Source organism: Ornithodoros turicata, chromosome 2, assembly GCF_037126465.1.
Source record: "Ornithodoros turicata isolate Travis chromosome 2, ASM3712646v1, whole genome shotgun sequence".
In the NCBI taxonomy this organism is placed as follows: Eukaryota; Metazoa; Arthropoda; class Arachnida; order Ixodida; family Argasidae; genus Ornithodoros; species Ornithodoros turicata.
In genome coordinates, this window is record NC_088202.1 from 100,445,872 (window position 1) to 100,466,387 (window position 20,516).

At 44.6% G+C, this 20,516-nt stretch overlaps 1 protein-coding gene across 6 annotated transcripts in view; it reads left to right on the top strand.

Moving 5' to 3' along the window:
• LOC135385840 (ATP-binding cassette sub-family G member 1-like) overlaps positions 1 to 20,516 on the top strand; it is a 97,798-nt gene that overhangs the window by 38,733 nt on the left and 38,549 nt on the right. For 4 of the 6 annotated variants that reach the window (XM_064615406.1, XM_064615405.1, XM_064615408.1 and 1 more), the window contains exons 2-4: positions 12,661 to 12,801; positions 16,804 to 17,007; positions 19,075 to 19,192. In XM_064615406.1, coding sequence (XP_064471476.1) covers positions 12,669 to 12,801; positions 16,804 to 17,007; positions 19,075 to 19,192 — 455 coding nt within the window. In that variant the 5' untranslated portion in view covers positions 12,661 to 12,668. Of the gene's footprint in view, positions 1 to 12,145; positions 12,209 to 12,660; positions 12,802 to 16,803; positions 17,008 to 19,074; positions 19,193 to 20,516 lie in introns of all 6 variants that reach the window. The other 2 variants (XM_064615403.1, XM_064615402.1) reach the window with 1 other exon arrangement.

The window sequence follows — 20,516 nt, forward strand, 5'->3', positions numbered from 1 at the left end:
TCGCCATCTTACGTTGCAACAAAGAATTGATGAGTTCGTAAACGGAGGAGTGCCTGATGGGCTTGCCCGACACGGACACACAACCCTCGTGATCCCAGGAAAGAACCTTCTTTAATTCCGAGACGAACCTTTCCGCTTCCTCTTCATCCACCTCTGGAAGCGAGGAGCAAATTGTCAGTCATTTGTAGCGTCGGACGCCTTGTTTTATTATCGTAGGGATCGTATCCGTATTTCTTGAGTATGCGATACAGTGTTTGCAGTATGAGTTTCACTTTGACGTCGTCACTCTCCTTCGAGAAAAGAATATTTCCGATGGAGGTGGTCACTTCAATTCTCTTGGCCATTGGCGAAGAGGTTCAACACGGCAGAAAGCAGGAGAGGAACCACCGAAGAAAGAACGCCCTGTCCTCGCTGCTGGGACAGATAGCGCTTCAAACGTTGGGGATTCTTGTGAATCTTTTTTTAGACGAGCCGACGTAAGAAGAGTTTGTGCTTCCTCAAACGTGCGAACGTGTCTGGAGCTGGAGCCACCTTTCCGTTCAATACGTTGAGGCAAATTTCGGAGAGGTGTTTCATGTCGGACGAAGAAGAATGTCTCAACATGTCGTGACGGCGCGTAGGGGGTAGAGTAGAGAGCACTTTGAGTAGAGTGAGGTGAGGGCAGAGGTTCATTTCGGAGCGTAGATATGTTGACACTCTCCCGGAAAGATATTGCTACGCAACCTGTGATCCTCGTGCATATAGTTGTGAAGATCCACGAGTAAATAAGCGTGGGGCGACGACATCACTTGTTTGTTTGTACGCGTCCAGAAAATACTCCAATCTTTTTCTGCAAAATAGCTGTTGCCTGAAATGTTCCATCTGGTGGACGCCGCGCACGGTGTGCCACAGGACGAAGTAACTGGCATTGTAGGATATAGTTCTAAAATGGCTACTGTTAAAAAAGATGTTTTGAACGAGTAAGAAGATTGACGCGTTGGCGGGGTGTGAACCCCGAATGAAAAGATCTGTCACCTCCTTCAAGGAATCGGCGTCGGTCATGTGATCGTCGATGACGATGAGCGTAGCGCGCGACGTGTCCCACTCAAGTGGTAGTTCCTTGGGAAATTTTACAGAGTCCCCAAATTCGTCCTGCATGCTCGGCGAAGCATATTTCTGCACGTAGAATATTTGTGATGGAGGCTTGTCCACGACGTCGTTCAAATTCCTCAGCATGTTAGCAACGAACGTAGGTTTGCAGCACATGGAGGAGCCGCTTAAGATACAGCGAAAAGGGTGGCGGAAACGAGGAAGACATGTTGCGTGCGTACACGTTGAACGAAGAAAAAGAAGAGACTGAGACTCGTAGCAAAATGTATCGCTTTTATTTACACGTCGTCCTCTAGATCGGAACTGCGTTCCCAATACAGATTATCCAGGCAAAAAGTTGGACTACTTTTTCGTCAGTCTGTTTGCCGCTAAGATGCGGTTGAGCGTCTTCATCTTGTCCTGACACATTTCTTGACGTGCTTGCAACCATTCCAGGCGATGGACTTGGAAGGCTTCCTCTACGATGCCGCGAATAAATTCGCGAAGTTCTTCGTTTTTTGTCTTTCCTAATCGGCGAGAAACGCAGGTGAACAAACCACACATGGGGTTTTCCACGTATCGGTCAGAATGATGACGCGAGCGCAGTCCGTGCTGCCTTTATACAAATAAACAGGCGCAAAGAAACAAGAGCAAAACCAAAACGGAGAAGCCACCTGTTGCCGCTAGGAGCACGCGCAGTGGAAGGAGCAGAGAACGAAACCGCCCGCGAGGAGATGATCCCTCGATGACGGCTGGGCAGGCGGCGCAGAGGGCGCTAGAAGCGCGCGCATTTGTAGCGGAGAGGCGCCCCAGTCACTTGTTCGCTGGCTCTCGTGGAGTGCATACGTGCGTTCGGTCGCTCCCTCGTCCTCCCGCCGGCTCAGTTTCTGCCTGTCTGTCGTCGGGATCGGACGGACCGTTGCCGCGGGGGAAAAGGTGAGTGATTTGCCGTGACCGATGTTTGTGCGTTGTTTTACTGCGCTCGTGTTAAGCCTTTTCTCGCATGTTTGCCATAATGGATAGACCTTATTCCCTGTACGCGTATGTTTAGACTTGTTTAGCAATGACCCGTAGTGTACCAAGCCTGTTGACTCACGTTTAGCGTTGTGAGCCTAGCGTTTTGTGGTTGTCGTCTTGTGTTAGCTGTTGAATATTGTAGCATTGTGCGGTGACGCTGTGGTTAGGCCTAGCCGGTCGCCCCTAAGCGTTTTCCCCAATGTGTACTGTTTTCTCCGTGCTTTTTAGCAGTAGCAGTTAGGCCTTTTGTCCGTGCTCTGGCATACCTAGACTTGTTGAGCAGCGTTGCAGTTTTACCCACCGCTAGAATCTTGTTCTTTCTTTCTCGCATAGACCTATGACGACGGCGCCATCTGGTGTGATGCGTTGCAACTAGGTGGCCACCTGTCGTCGATCTCTGCAACTACCAGCCGCCAACAAGCAACATGGCGGGCGCTGGTCACTCGGGCGTTCCGGAACGGTTTCTTTGCCAAGGCGTTGTTGATTTTCGAATAAATTGTTTCTCTCCACTCTATTTATCTATTTTTTTCTTTTTTATGGACACAGGTTGCCACGAACTCGCAGCTTGGTCTGGACACGAGTTAGATGCTCCCCAATTAGTGTAATGACTCCCTGGAGGGTGCTGATTAATGTGGGGGGTCCCAATTAATTCTAATTGCTAATTAAATCGTGTTTAGACCAAGTTGTGAGTTGGCGGCAGCGTGTGTTCATTCGATACTACTGGGGGACATCACCTTCAATAACTGTTCGCTACCACTTTAAACCTTAGCATGTCGAATACAGATACGCCGAATCCGCCACAGCGGCACTAGGCTAGTTTCAAGAGGACGCTTAAACGATTAAACGATATCGGATTAAACGATCATCTCCGGTCCATTGACCCGTCGATGGATTTCGTTGCCACACACCACTGCTCGCGTCAAGAAGCGTCCATCCTACACAGACCACGACTTAATGTCGTCAGGACACCTCTGTTTCTCTGTAAAATGGATTTTCTCCACTCGCCCAAATGCCCCACTTGCGCTGTTGAAGCTGATATTCCACATCATCTTCTCGACTGTCACAGATTCGACACCCCTCGAGCCACGCTCAGACGACGCCCACTCCAGCTGCGGTGCATTGACGTCTCTCTGTCCACTCTGCTCGGCCCAGTAACACATCCCACACAGCGGTCTGTGACCAAAGCAGTTTTGACGTTCCTGAGCGACACAGGTCTCTTGAACAGCCTGTGAACTCAAGTCGTGCCATCTCATTCTACAGTGTCCCACTCACCCTCAACGCATTACCCTCATCTTTTTCTTTTATTTTTTAAAGTCACTTTCTTCACTGTTTGTTCTTTGTTCTTTCACCATTTGTTAGTTACCTTTTTTTTAAGAGTGATCTTTGTCTTTTATCTCTCATCCTTCTTTCAACGTTTGGTAGTTTATCCACCCTTTATTTTGTAATTCTTTTCTTTAATTTATTTTATTCTTCTTTTCACTTTTCTTTTATTAATTTGATTCTTTTTGTTTTGTTTTGCGGAATAGCAAGCCGATGTCCCGTTTGGCTGACCTTTCCTCCATTTTTTTCCTTGCTGTAATAAATGTATCCCCCACCATACAAAGTTTTACCGCATCCACGTCTACAGATTTTCCCGTCGTATTTAATCCTTATATCGTGGCATTTAATCCTCATGCCGCCACTTTTAATCCTTCTTCCGCTGGATTTAACCCTTATACCGCCACTTTTAATCCTTATACCTTGGGATTTAATCCTTCTGTTAAATTTAATTCTCGGGTTACCTTTTCATTACTCTTTTCACTACAATATGACAGTGTGAGAGTACCTGTATAATTTACGGCATGTTTTGACTATTTCCTCGTTGACAGCCATACGTTGGCTTTTTGTGACTATCACTGCTCAGTACACTGCTCTGTGATAGTATGGGACTACCTGCATAATTTATTACCTGTTATGACTATTTTCTTGTTTATGGCTATAAATTGACTTTTATGACTATGCCTACTCTATGCAGTACTAAAGATGCTATGGGACTACCTGCATGATTTATAACCTGTTGTGACTATATCCTTGTTTATGGCTATGAATTGACTTTTTATGACTGACTACTCTATGCACTACTATGGGATGGTATAGGACTACTGCATAATTTATGACAGGATATGACTGTTTCCTTTTTGGTATAAATTGACTTTTTATGACTGTACCTACTCTATGCAGTATTATGGATGGTATGGGACTACCTGCATGATTTATTACATGATATGACTATTTCCTTGTTTGTGACTATCACTGCTCAGTGCACTACTATGTGATCGTATGGGACTACCTGCACGATTTATGGCCTGATATGACAATTGCCTTGTTTACGGGTATAAATTGACTTTTGTATGACTATGCCTACTCTATGCACTACTGTGAGATGATATGAGACTACTAGCATGATTTATGGCCAGTTATGACTATTTCCTTGATGACTTCCTATTCTTCCTAAGACTATGACAGTCCTTGTTTAGGGCTATAAATTCACTTTTTATGACTGCCTCCTCCTCCATGCACTACTATGGGGTCATGTGGACTACCTGCAATGTTTATGAACAGTTATGGCTATTTCCTCATTTGCGGCTATAACTGATTATCGCTGGTAAATGCACTACTATGCGACAGTATGGGAGCACCTGCCTGATCTATGACCTGTTATTAGTATTTCCTTGTTAAGAAAAAATTTCTTATGAACGATCATCATCTCGCACTATCTACAAATGGCACTGGGGCAGCGCCCAACCTGCTGGCTGGCATCAGCCCCATCTCATCATCGTATCTTTATGTGTGTGTGTGTGTTCTTATAAACATAATACACAAGCTGTATTCAACCCTTGTTTGCAACAATAAATTGATTTGTTATGACTATAATTAGTACTTGAACTACCATGGGATAATTTAAGGTACCTGTTTGGTTTATGACCTGTTATGGCTATTTCCTGGATTGTAGGTACAAATTGATTTTATAAATACGACTATTCTTTGCACAACAAATGAATATTATAACTACCTACATAATCTATGACCTGTTATGACAATTCCGTGGTTTACAGCTACCAATGATCTTTTTGTGACTACGCCTACAGTGTGCACTACAATGGAATAAAACATCAACAAATTTATTTTAAGATTATGAATGGGGAGTTTCATAGCCTGAAGCGATACTCTACACCATAGCTGGTCGTGATGTGGGGAAGGAAATATTGAGCCCCTTCACAATAAGGATCGAATTTCGATTGTGTCCAGAAAGGTCAAAAGAGCTTTGAGCGTAGAGCGTTGGTGGCTGGATTCGGCCAGAAATAGTACGAGATTGCGCGATTTATGACATGTTATGGCTGGTTCAAGTTTCCAGCTTCAAATTAACTTTTTATAAATACGACTAGTACTTTTTGCACTCCAATGGGATAATATAAGACTGCCTGATTTATCACCTGTTATGACAATTTTCTGGTTTGCAGTTACAAATGGATTATTTATAATAACGGCTACTCCTTACATCGCGATGGGATATTATAAAGCTACCTTCACGATAACGCTTACTCTGTGAGAATTCAAGAACAGGGCCCACGTCATTTTAATATAGAAGGCCTGTGACGCGCAAAGAGACCAATGAAGTGATAAATTGTGGGGAAACATGAAGAGCTTTATATAGAACTGATGACCACGATGTGGTACTGTGATGTGCATGTCATTGCTAACCAACTTACATTTGAAAAGAGGTGTGAAAAAGATGGGGGCTTTTTCGATTGTCATATTTCAATTGTTCTTGTTCTCAGGCAGCTTGAAGGTTGTGTTGTTTGTTTTGTTTATGTTCCAGCTTCAGAGCAATTACTTTCCAGGAACTCCGCGTGAGTTCCAAGTAGTCACATAATATCCCGTAGTAGTGCACATAGTAGTCATAGTCATAAAAGTTCATGTATAGGCGTAAACAAGGAAATACTGATAACATGTCATATATGATGCAGGTAGTCTCATGCTACCCCATTGTAGTAAATTGAGTAGTCCCAGTCATAAAAAGTCAATTTATAGTCGTAAAGAAAGAAATAATCAACACAGACCATAAATCATGCAAGTAGTTCCATCCCATTGTAGTTAATTGAGTAGCAATAGTCAGTCAATTTATAGTTATAAACAAGGAAATAGTCATAACAGGTGATACATCATGCAGGTAGTCTCAACTACCCCATAGTAGTGCACACAGTAGTCAGAGTCACGAAAAGTCAGTTTATGGCTACAAGGAAATCGTCAAAACATATCACAAAGCATGCAGTCAATGGTGTACCTTCCATAGTAGTGCATTGAGTAGGCATAGTCATAAAATGTCAATTTATATAGACAAAGAAATAGTCAAAACAGGTGACATATTTTCCAGGCAGTCCCATACCATCCCATAGTAGTGCATCTGGTAGTCATAGTCATAAAAAGTCCACCAGTAGGTGTAAACAAGGAAATAATCATAACATGTCATGTATGATGCAGGTAGTCCCATACTACCCCATTGCAGTGCATAGAGTAGTCCCAGTCATAAAAACTCGAATTATAGCCATAAGGAAGGAAATAGTCAAAACAGGTCATAAACGATACAGGTAGTCCCATACTATCACATAGTAGTGCATAGATGTAGGCATAGACAAAAGTCAATATATAGCCAAAAAGAAACAGTCCTATCAGTTCATAAATCATGCAAGTAGCCCCGTACCATCCCATAGTAGTGCATAGTGTAGGTATAGTCATAAAAAGTCAATACATGACTGTAAATGGGGAAGTAGTCAAAACAGATCATAAATTATGCAGGTAGTCCCATACTATCACATAGTAGTGCACAGATGTAGTCATAGTCACAAAAAAAGTCAATTTATAGCCGCAAACAAGGAAAGTCATAACTCGTCATGAATTATGCAGGTAGTCCCATACTATTACAGAGTAGTGCACTAAGCAGTGATAGTCACAAAAAGTCAGTGTATGGCTGTCAACCAGGAAATAGTCAAATCAGGTCATAAATCATGCAGGTAGTACCATTCCATCCCATGGTAGTGCATAGAGTAGGCATAGTCACAAAAAAGTCACTTTTTGGCTATGAATGAGGAAATGGTCAAAAGAGGCAATTGTGCAGGTAGTCCCATACCATCCCATAGTAATGCAGAGAGTAGGCATAGTCATAAAAAGTCAATTTGTACCTATAAACAAGGAAATAGTCATATCAGGCCGTAAATTGTAGGGGTAGTCCCATACGCTCGCATAGGAGCGCACTGGGCAGTGATAGTGACAAAACGTCAATTTATAGCCGCAAACAAGGAAATTTAGTCATATCAGGTCATAAATCATGCAGCTAGTCCCATACCCTCCTATTGTAGTGCATAGAGGAGGTATAGTCATAAAATGTCAATACATGACTGTAAACAACGAAATGGTCAAAACAGGCCAAATCATGTAGGTAGTCCCATACTATCACAGTAGTCCATAGATGTAGGCATAGTCACAAAAAGTCAATTTACAGCCGAAAAGAAGGAAACAGTCATATCCTGTCATAAATCATGCAGGTAGTCCCATGCCATCCCATGGTAGTGCATAGAGTAGGCATAGTCACAAAATGTCAGGTTATCGCTGTAAACGAGGAAATAGTCAAAACAGGTCATAAATTGTGCAGGTAGTCTCATATCATCCTATAGTAACGCAGAGAGTAGGCATAGTAAAAAAAGTCAATGTATACATGTAAACAAGAAAATAGTCATATCAGGCCGTAAATTGTGGATGTTGTCCCATACTATCATATAGTAGTGCATTGAGCAGTGATAGTTACAAAAAAGTCAGTTTATAGTCCTAAACAAGGAAATAGTCCTATCAGGTCATAAATCGTGCAGGTAGTCCCATGCTATCACATAGTAGTGCATTGAGCAGTGGGAGTCCGAAAAAGTAAATTTATAGCCATAAACAAGAAAATAGTCGTACCATGTTATAAATCATGCGGGTAGTCCCTACACTCCCATAGTAGTGCCATTCGCCGGAAGCTCCCGTTTACGCAATGGTCCAGGGAAAATGGCGGTCGTCCAAACCACGTGATCTCCAGGAGCCACTCACAGCGTCCCCGACCTGCAGCGCGGGAAAAAAGCTGCGGCCGAGTGCGCATGCGCAGACCGTCCTCCTTTCTCAACCTCTTCTCCCTTCTCTCCTCTGGTTTTTCGTATCTCCTCTCGTCCCCCCTACCCCCCAGCCTCGTCCGTTTGTCTTCGGCGATTGCTGTAGAGCAACGATCATGCTGTCCCAAGGCAGACAATCAAAAAGCGATGGTGTATGACAAATCAAGTCTATTTGTCCTCGGGAACTGCCTCGAAAAAGCTACAGTACATATCTTTTTACATCTTGTAGCAGGCTTCACTGGAACTTTGGGTGCTTCGACATCGAAGAGCAGTTCAGAAGACAATGCTGAGCTATGTACGTCGTTGGTGCCCATGGCTGCGGGAGAACTAAAACAAAAAAAAAAAAAAATCTATTGATGATCCGTAACTCTGCATGAAAATGACTGCTATGATAGGCAATCGATCTTGATTTCGTATTTGAACACCAATGCGCACTTGTCACAAACGTTCGTAGATCACAGTGAATGAACGGCTGCGACGTGCATGAGGGGCAACTAGCATAACCTCACATAATTTGATTAGCGGCATATCAGAAACGTATAAGTTACGGCAATGCACTGCACAATGAAACGCCGCTAACGTACCGGTCGCGAAAAGTAATCAAACTTGTCTTACCGTTCACCTGCGGTACGTCGGAAAGAGTGCAGACTTCCTCTCTGACGATTTCTGCGTCCTTTGGAGGTGCAGGGATTCCCTGTCATGTTCGTCTTCCCGCTGTTGTGATGATCACGTGGATGTGCCATTCCGTTCTCACATTAGCAGTTCGCCACAATCTAAATCTAAAGCATTCAAAATCCTCAAACTACCCGCTTGCGTCTGCGTGCACAACGGTTGCAATCCGAGAGAACATGCGTGGCCGGACAGACGTGATGTCTCCTCCGTGGTTTTTCTTTCTCATCCGTTCGACTGACCGTTTGGATACTCGCGCCTCACTCAAATGGCTCGCCCAATCAGCGCGAAGGAAACTGACGCCAGTTCTTGGAGACCAATGAGCATCCAAATATTTATACATATAATGTGCAGCAAATCAGAGATCTTCGGAGCGCGCTCGCCAGTAGCGACTACAGCGCGCGATTTTGGAGGCGGCGCGCGCCAGCGCGATTTTGGAGGCGGTGCGTTTCGCTTTAGAGCCGGCGGCTGGTAGTGCATAGTGTAGGTATAGTCATAAAAAGTCAATTCATGACTGTAAACGGGGAAATAGTAAAAACAGATCATAAATCATGCAGGTAGTCCCATACTATCACATAGTAGTGCATAGATGTAGTCATAGTCACAACACACACACACACATACATTGGATGGTGATGGGGTGGGCGATTCACCGCCGCTGAGGCGGTACACTGCCCTATTTCGCGTTGGGGGAGGATGAAGGGATGATGATGGGGCTTTCAAAGAGCCGTCGCCAGACCGGTGGAGCACAAGTACTCCGCCAGAAGACGAAGGCCCTGCGTCTGGTGGGCAGCGTTCGACCACGGACCGAGGATCTTCGCTAGGTTGAACGGCCGCTTGTCAATGCGTTGCATAGAGAGTTCCATTAGGGCACGCTCGTGGTGGTATTGCCCGCAAGCCAGGATGACGTGGCTGAGGTCGCCGTGCACTCCACAAGTGGGGCAGAGGGAAGACGAGGTGGAGCCGAGACGGTGTTGAAAGGCAGGTGTAAAGGCAACGTTGAGCCTCATGCGGTGGAAGAGAGCAGTTAATGGGCGCGGTAGTCGCGGAGGAAGGACGAGAGAAAGCGTGGGGTCTACATCAGAGAGAAGGGAGTGAGCTATGTCGTGTTCCCACTAGTCACCCCATAGTCACAAAAAAGTCAATTTATAGCCGCAAACAAGGAAATAGTCATAACAGGTCATGAAATGTGCAGGTAGTCCCATACTATCACAGAGTAGTGCACTGAGCAATGATAGTCACAAAAAGTCAGTGTGTGGCTGTCAACGAGGAAATAGTCAAAACATGTCATAAATCATACAGGTAGTCCTACACTGTCAATTTCTGCCAATTACTGTGCGGAATTACTGTCGTATTGTAGTGAAAAGAGTAATGAAAAGATAACCCGAGAGTCTATAGGATTAAATTCCATGGCATAAGGATTAAAATTGGTAGCACGGGGATTAAATTTAACAGAAGGAGGATTAAATCCCACTGTATAAGGATTAAAGGTGGCGGTATGAGGATTAAATTCCACAGGATAAGGATTAAATTCCGCGGCATAAGGATTAAATACGACGGGAAAACCTGTAGTTTTATTCTTGAAGTTGCATAAAGTTCTCGCCCTTGTCCGTCGCTTTCTGTCCGTGTCTTCGGGTGCACTAAGGTGTCATGAATGGAAATTGCGTAATGCATTCTTTTCAACGAGTCACAATTTTCGCCATTGTTTGGCGCATCTTGGTCATAGTCGCTTATGCGCCATAAAACATCAACTCATCATCTAATGCTGTAACACTGTGTGAGACGTTACTTCCAAAGCCTTATTTGTGCGATAGGAAGAAAAAAAATTGTCGAAATTGAAAACAAAAAAAAAGTGGGAAAGAAAAAGGTTCACAGTGTCAATGGGAAGTGAGAATCTGCATTGTGGCGTAACAAATGAGTTCTGATTTTCAGTTTTGTTTCTCATGTACAAATAACTACATAGAATATGTGCATGTAACTTTTCCAGTGGTTGCGTAATGAAGCGCTAATTTGCTGGATGGAAATTTTATTTACCGGGAATGCAAGAAGAATTGCTTCACTTGTCAGTTACTCCGGCTTGAATTTGGTATCGTCAGTGTTTGTCGCCGAGGTTGAGCTTTGTACCGTCTCAACGGCACAAGCGATAAGTCACTCTGCCCAATAAGTAACTCGATATTTTAACTGGGGGAGACTTGTATCTCCGCGGTGCGACAAAAAAATAGGAATAGAAAGAAAATGGAAAAGCAGGTCGCACTGGTGCGACCAGCTGTTCTAGGGCGCTTGACGTGTGAAAGCACACGGTGCGACATGTTACATGAGCTCTTATAGACTTAGCAAAATCAAAAGGCGAAACCCAATCACGGTTGTTGCATGTGCCACGGCGTTGGTCTTCGCGAAAACACTATGACATTGTCACCACATATTTGTTGCTTTTTGGCGTTTGTGGCGACACACACAAAGAGTAAGCCCTTCACTTTTACGTAGTTTTCGTACTGATGTATTTCCAAATTTCATATTTTCGTGGGACAACTGATCACAGCGATGCGCAGAAAAGTGTATAGGAAAGGCCGCTCTGGGTTGGCGTACAAGTATCGCATGATAGTAGACAAGTAGACCCGACAGATTTGTAGGGGGTGAATAACAATAACAACTTTAAAAATGACAATTTTTTACTAAAGATGGACAATCCCTGAGCAACGTGGTTGAAATGGGTAGAACGTATAAGTACATCTGCGCCCTCTGCTTCAGTTTTGTTTGCTGTTATCTGCTGTCTGCTTCCGATTACTGTTGTTTGTATCGGTCGTGGTTGGCGTGTCCAGATAGTGAAAACCGCTATTCTGCCAACGCCGTGAGCGAAACCGCGGCTGAGTGAGTCTTAGCACCTGTGTCGTTATCCCATCTTTGGTGGTGGTCAGCAGAACGAGGTGTCATTTCCAAATCTACCGAGTCAATCAAATTACTGAGGTCGAAACAAGTTATAGAACGACACACAAGAATAGGGATATCGCGTTGTTTACAAATGGTATGGCCGCCTGTATGCCGCCGAAATAATCGCGTTTTGAATGACTATTTTTGCCAAGTTGTTAGTTCTTGTGACCTGATTTCGCTATCGGGTTATGATCCTGAAAAGCTCTGATAAACCCGGAAGAGCAGCAAGTTAAGCCCAACGGCTTAAAGCTGACCGACCCTATAGTAATTTTTTGTTTCTTTAGGAGACAGGCGCCCGAACGTAATGCCACCTGCGAGGAATCGTACTAAAAGCTACGCTCTTCCAGGTATATGACGTTTGGATCATCGGATTACACTCAGTGGTTTATTCATAATCGCAAGCAACAAGACGTGTCGCAAAAAGTTGAGGGGGGTCATGAGTACAGTTACATTGCAACATCTTAATGTATCATTGCCGACGTGTAGCTAAAGCTGAAATAACACAAACAACCAGCTCGGCGACCACAGGAAAAGAAAAGGGAAGGAAAAAACAAGAAACAGGGGGTCAGCATAGATCACTGATACGCCTCTGTGTAAAAGCACACAACGATAACATGCGTTTGCATGTTTTCCTCGACATTTCCTGTAGATATACAGCTGTTTAGGAAATTGTATTGCTGTAGCTGGATCAGCTCTCATCTTTACATGCCTGGGAACCAATCAATTATAAATTAAAGTGATAGAGCTTGCAGGCGTAAGTGATACTTCCTCACCTCTGGTTTTATGCTACTTATTACAGCACAGAAAATGACTGAGCAACGTCCCGAGACGTCAGATGCCTCTGATGAAGAAGGTACGCTGCTCGGAGAGGGCAGCGAGCTCGCCTTCTCAGAGTTTGAGGAGTACGCCGACAAGGGTGACCTTAGGAGGAACAAGCAAGGTAAGTTCGCCAATTTGCATGCACAAACTACACGTGATGCTACCCCTGTGCTTGCATAAGCGTGCACGAAACCATTATTCAGAAACTTGAACTTTACTGTATTAGGGGCTCTAAACCAGTGAAACTAACACGCACTTATACTTTCAGCGTTGAAAACAGTTCATTGCAACCCATCGTGATTATTCAAATTCACTCTGTACTGAAGCTGGTGTACTTCCTATTGGTGTACTAGCAGCGTCCTAGGGCTACATTTTACGAACATGAACGGAAGGGGACGCATCAGAAACAAGTCTGAAGCGTAACATCGTCAACGTCAGAGACACGAGATCCGAACGGTGCATGTCGAGTTTAGATACGCCACTCGATTTGAAACTTGAAATCTACATACCTGGATTTAATTATGCAAGATGCATCGTAATCCCTCATTGGTTTGCAGCGCTCGGTTCCACACATTCCTCCAGAAACCAGTTTCTCACGGAAAGATGCGACAGCGGCGACCAGGTCATCTCCATGCGGCCATTGTTTACCTATCATTGCCTACGCACACCTTGCCCTCTTTCCGGCATGCAGTTCGCCTGTTCCATCTGGCCTTTGCTAAGAAAAAATCAATGCATTGCACAAGGAAGGCGTTAGATCTCAACGGGTATCAATTGGGGCGGTCTTACGCGCCAGCCGAAGGGCCGTGTTTTTTTCAGTTAGACTAAGTGTAGTGAGGTTAGGTTAATTTTGGTCCTACATATTGCACGCGGGGGGGGGGGGGGGCGTATCCCACCGCAGCCGTTCTAGGCAGTGCTTTCAGCAGATTGTGCCAATTTTGGCGCGCAGAAATTGCGTCAGGAGGCGGCCGGCTGTCGTGTCGCGGTCGGCTGCTATTTCGGCTGCGGGAAGAGGGTCAGGTGCACGTATAGGCTTTGATAGGTGAATAGTGGCTGCATGGAGATGACATTGTCGCCGCTGCAGACACTTTCCGTGAGAAACTGATCTCTGGAGGAATTTATGGAACCGAGCGCATACAACGGATGACGATGCGCATTGCATAATTACATTTACGAATGTAGATTTCAAGTTTGAAATCGAGTGGCGGACCTAAAGTAGACATGCACTCTTCTTGGTGCACTTAAGTTTTCCGTACACAAATTATCGAGCCAATGCGAGACCAAACGCACAACGCAGCTCGAAAGTAGATTGCAAAATGTAGTACACGTGCCAACACACCGCCCGCCGCGCACGCGCACCGCATGTTGAAAATTTTCCGTGAAGTTTTGCATATGATACAACAGGTGGCGACACAGAGTGACATGGTTCACAAGGTTATGTTGCTGCCATTGCTATGATAGGACAGGATTTTGAGTCACGACCATCAGCTGCTCTATGACAGAGAAGTATAAGAACGCTCAAGGCTAAACTGTGCGTCCTTATTCTCGACATAGTAAAGGAGTTCGTGGCTGAAGCGCATTGACATCGCAGCGACCAACAACAGCCTCGTGCATGGTACTCAAGATATCTCCAACGGTGCCGGTAACGTGAAGGGCTTAGATCCATTTGAACTGGCGAAACCTAGATTAGATTGCGGTTAGAGCGCAGACTGAACGTAGATATTGTTCTAAATAACTCGTGAAGGCCAGAAAAAAAAAAAAAAATAGAAGAAGAAATATGTTTATGTAGGGAGGTCCGTGATGTGTTCTGGTGGTGGTGGCTGATACCAATGACGTCTGACAAGCAAAGCACTCAACAACAACAGGATTTATTCACACTATTTACAACAAGAACAAAATTGGCTTACGGCATGTAGTGAACACAAACCCGGCGGGGGGAGAAAAGTGAAGACCAGGTCCCAGACCCCCTGGTAGTTGAAGTCCCCGCCCGAACTCTCCAAAATCGGCGTGCGCCGACTTAAATCTAAAAAAATTGGACACTGCCATAACTTTCACGTCCCAATGGGAACGTTTACAAGAAAACGGAACTAACAATTTAATTGGCAAAATGAACTAGGTTAGTCACGTGATAATACGTCAAAAACTCCACCCCCCACTCAAGGTAGATCTAATAATCCGGTCCGCCATCTTGAACACGACGTAGTTTCCACAGCGCTTGGGGATCAAGAGAGTATCTAAGCTGACCACAAAGGCGAGGTCGCCATGAGGGTCACCACGCGGTGACTCGAGGTCGGCCAACCGGAGCGTAAACCATACACACAACATGAGTGCCCGAGAGTCATTGACTGAGATGCAGCTTGCATGCTCTTCTTCGGCGTCGTTGATATGGACAACTCTGTCATATATATATAGGGTGTCCACGCTAAGTGTGAACAGATTTTTTAAAAATATATATAACACTTTTTCCAAGATGAAATCAATTGCAATATAGCATATGCTGAAGGGCACTCCCTAGCAGGGCATTAGCAAAGTCCAAAGGCAATGTCTTAATTAACTTTCATTAATTAACTTTTTAATTATAAAAGCTACAAAGTTGTCCCAATGAGAACATTTGTTCCTTTCGGTCGCCTGATATCGTAGCCGTTTTCAGAACAAAAATCCGTTCGATAGATCGCCCGCAAAAAATTCGTGAAGGAACGCCATTTTTTTCTTTATTTTGTTCATTGCGCTTCTTAGAAGACGCGTATTTCCTTCATCCCCAACAGGAGAGGGGGAAGGAGCACAGTGCCGCCTCATGCGTCGAAGATGAGCTTTAACTTGCGGAAACAAAACAAAAACAAATGTATCGGGTGACTCTATCGGAACTGGCCTTATCTTGGGTTGCATTTTCTGTTTCCTTTTAATCTTTTTCCAGGACGCGAGAGGCGATAGTGTGCTCTTTCTCCCTCTCACATTGGGGGTGAAAGAAAGACGCGTCTTCTAAGAAGCGCAATGAACAAAATAAAGAAAAAAATGGCGTTCCTTCACGAATTTTTTGCGGGCTATCTATCGAACGGATTTTTGTTCTGACAACGACTACGATATCAGGTGACCGAAAGAAACAGATGTTCTCATTGGGACAACTTTGTAGCTTTTATAATTAAAAAGTTAATTAATGAAAGTTAATTAAGACATTGCCTTTGGACTTTGCTAATGCCCTGCTAGGGAGTGCCCTTCAGCATATGCTATATTGCAATTGATTTCATCTTGGAAAAAGTGTTATATATATTTTTAAAAAATCTGTTCACACTTAGCGTGGACACCCTGTATATATATATATATATATATATATATATATGGAAGTAAAAAGAGAAAATGGAGACAACCTTTTCAGAAAATTATAGACTCGGCTGCTGCAGTCTAGAACACAGTAGTCACTGTGGATAAATAAAAGGCAATACGAGCAAACCGCATTCTTCCATGTATTCACACAAGTGACATTCCCCAGAATACTCAAGCGGATAATGCGAAATACGTCACTGATTTTAGCGGCTGCGTAAGTAGAACTGCTGTACGTCATAAGTATGTATCTTCTCGTGCATTACTAACTACGGGAAATATTCTGGGGCGCAGCCAGAAGATATTCCGTAGCAGATGACAACAAGAGACGTATGTAATTGTGACCTTTCAGTTGACATTCCGGCACGGTGCGGATGCTCAATGTAATACGCATGTTTTGGCCCGTGAGCAATTATTTTTTACGCTTTTTTTCCCCTAGAATGTTCCGTGGGGATGACAGAAGACTCGAACTATATCGCAATTTGTGATAGCATGATTGTGCAAGTGGATACAGCCCTATACTACATCCTGGGTATAGTTGCGAAAAAATCCCGATCCCGTCCCGGGATCCACATTTCGAAATCCCGAAATTCCGGGACCGTAAAAACGGCTTGGGATTCCGAGCCCTATTGTGTAATCGTTGAAGAGAAGCTATACTAAAGGCATCCAGTCCAGGAGAAAAATGCCACTGGTGTTCGCCTTGAATTTAGTGGTTTGACATTCGCTTGTTTCCCAGGCAGATGTATTCCTTTGTATTCGTACTTCACTACTTAATTCTTTTTTTTTTTTCGTTTTTGTCTCTCTTCAGAGATCGTTCCGCTCACGAAAATCCCGAGTGTACAGATCGTTACAACATCGACTGAGCAGCTAACAACGACCCTTCAGAATGGAGCATCGATGACCGTCCATGGACCAGGCGATACCTTTGTCAATGTACTTCCAACCCGGCCAACCTGCAGGGCAGTCTATCTAGAATGGAAAAATATTTCTTACAGCGTCAAAGCAAAGAAAGGTATGTTTGGCATTGCGAAAGCGAAGCTGTTCAAGCGGCCATATTGCGTGGGTGTTTTTCGTCCTGTGTTCAGCCACTGTGTCAAACACGTTTCTCTACTTCCTGATCTTTCCTTCGCTGTCTCAATTATCAGCGGCAGAAAGTGACCCTCTGCAACGCGAGGAGGACGCCCACACGTCCTAGATGCTTAAATATCGTGTATGACGTTCATTGCCGCATGAGATGGGCTGGAAAGTGTTGGCGGGAAGGAATGGTACAGGCACATTTGGCCGCCCTAAATGGCGGGAACTGCGGAGTTCCTGTTGGGTCTTAGACACAGGGTTGCCTGTATTATTAAATGTGAATTTTCTTTAAAACAAACTACAAGGTGGATTTGAATGAAATTTGTGGCGTTTGTATACTGGGCACCCAGGCTGTCAAATGAGCCAGCAGTAATAAATTGTATGCCTGTTGCTTATTACAGTACTTTTAAGATTTATGTGCCCAAGTAGAAGTTAAAGACCTCGAGCAGAGGAGAAAGGCGCCACCAGGACGCCCGCACCGCGGCAGTGCGAGCGTCCTGTCTTTTTCTCACGATCCTTTTGATCGGTGTAGGGAATCCTGTTTTCGACTTTTTCCAGAGAAGAACATTCGGCATGCTCTCAACATCCGGCGTCTGCCCTTGTCATGTATTCAATCGTATCAACTGTGGCTTCAATCAATGGCGAACGAGGAGTTGTTGTTGAGTGTTGTCTCATAGTTGTTGTCTCAGAGTTGTCTCATGTTGTCTCATAGTTGTTTCCAAATCAACTGGAACGGATGCGACCGTCTCTTCGCCGACGCGACGTAGCGAAAAATAGTGCGCCAATCAATAACGTGCTTTCGGCGACCGTATCTACGGAGACGGTGGTGGAGGTGGAACTGCTTGCCATAGTGCCATCGGTAGCCATTGATAGTAACAGGAAGCATGCGTTTAATATCGTCTGCGACGATTGGTTGACACTCACGACATCCCAACGACGACAATGAGTGCCCAACCACGAACGCATCTGGTAACATTGCTCCTCGATGGATTTCCGACTGCTCACCACAACGGCTGAGAGTCTTCTGACGGGGCGCGGATAGCGGATACGCGTATTGGTGCCTGGAGGCGGACGCCAATGCTCCCGGTTTCGTCAAATACTCTTGGTGAATCCGAAACTATAAAGCTTTGCGGGTTCTTTCGAAATTCATGGAAGCACGTAATGTTCACTGACTGCATTTACAGCACGCGTGCTGTATGTTGATTAAAAATGTAAAAAAAAATATTTTAGGCGGAGTGGCTCTTTGAGCACGGTTTCTTTTTTATCCAGGTGGTGTTGTCGTAGTAGACGATTTCAGTGGCAACGCAGAGCTCATCTTGTCTCGATATTACAGCATCAAGATTCGGCCGCGTTGCTTATTTCTCAGGCCGTATTTGGAAATGTGATGGCGTCCAGCAAAGTTGGTCTGCACGGTCGCTGGTAGTCTGCTTGGTGAATGAAGGGGATATGCCGAAACGCCACAGTTAAGAACCAGTTCACCGGTTCAAAATCCAGATGCGGCACAGTCTAATGCCGGCATGTCGCCTGTAGAGCACACGCGGGGACCCGTAGTCAACAAACTTGGACTAACCTGGGTCTCACTGCAGTCACTATATAGCTCTCACCTAACCATAGACTAACAAACATAGTTTCATTTTGTGTTGTTTCAGCGCGTCCGCTCTGCTAAGCCTATCCCTCACGATGCGCAATTTCATTCGCTAAAACGAGCGCTATAGACAGCGACTACACGCGAAGCTGACATGTTGCTCAGTGGTGTCCCGCATTTGGAAACACGGCCATTCTCATACCTCGCAAATATGAGCTTTGATATTGCGGATTTTGAGATCAGGGATTTTGAACGCTGGGATATCGTAGCACATACACGAATGAACTAAGCATGGTTTTGAGCTACCCGATCTGTCATTTTCTTGCTTATAGAAATGGTGCATTAGACAAACCTAAGTATCCGCATCTCTTCAGTTTTGCTTTTCCACGCGTCACTCTTTCTGTGTCATACTTCTTGCAGCAAAGAAGACGCTCCTGCATCACATGTATGGCAAAACAGAACCTGGGACACTCACCGCCATCATGGGACCTTCCGGAGCTGGGAAGACAACTCTTTTGAACGTGCTCGCTGGACACATGTGAGGAAAATATTAATGTATTTCTGAATAAATTCGCGGGAGCAGTCACTAATAGGTCGCACTCAGATGTATTCCGTTTGTAGTCTTGTGAGATATACTGGAAGTACACGGGAGTGCTGAGAAGTTCTCGACTCGACAAGGAACAGCGGGGCCAAGAATCATAAACCTTTATTACAATTCGACATATTCACCTCAAAATTCAACGCACTTGGCATATCGTTCCTTAAGCTTCTTTATCTCCTGAAAACAGAAATCCGACGTCTGCTGTCCGAATTATGCTTCGGCTGCTCCTATCACCTCTAGTCCTTTGAGAATCTCTTTCCTTTCAAAAACAATTTTTTTTCCGAGGTTTCAAAACGAAAAATAGTCAGATGTGGCAAGATCCAACAAGTGCGATTCCACGTCAAGAGATCAATCGTGTCAAAAGATCCACCGATGGATCTCTTGACCCGGTTGGATCTCTTGACTCGTCTGAAAGTTCGCCAGGCTTGGATCTTTTGACCCGTGTTATGTCGTTAACTCAAATATCGCTAAGCAGAAATTACTGGTATCGAAATACGAGGGACTCGTTTTACGTGCGGCATAAATAGAATACAAATCAGTGCAGGATTTAAGGGGGGGGAGGCAGACGGGGCACTTGCCCCTGGGACCCCACCACAAAGGGGCCCTCACTAGAAAAGGTCTTGTCCAACGGAAATCTGTTTTGCATGCCTGAAACGCATCCCTGAAATGGAAACTTGATAAAAATGTGTTCTCCGTCCGCGCATATCGACCCCGAATAACACATTGGGTAGACATAGAATACACGAGGGAACCCCCACAGCACAGTGCCCGGGGGCCCCCACCACTGTAAATCTGGCACTGATACAAATGCAGGTGGCAAATCAACATCTCATTTTTATTGACTTAGTTACTTACTTTGTAACACATAGCGCAGTCAAAGAAAAGCCGACAGTTCTCCTATGTCATTTGTGTTAAAAACAGGTGGTTGCAGTAAGATCAACCTGTTTGTAACACATGATTTATAGGAGTGCTGTCATTTTTTTTTTTTTTTTTTTGACCGCGCTTTGTGTTAAAGATTATTTCTGCAGTTAGCGTTGACTACGTACACTCACGTTGGCTGGGCCGGCTGCTGTTTCAAACACGTTGGTTATTCAAACACTTCTCGTATCACAGCAGGCTCGTAGTCGAAGAGCCAAGTCGCGGTTGTGGACGGACGTTCTACATGGCGGAACCGTCTGATCATGGACTCTCTCAGGGTACGAAAGATAGCTTCATATGCCCGAACATCTGTTTTTTTTTTTTTTCGCCGTCCACAAAAGGG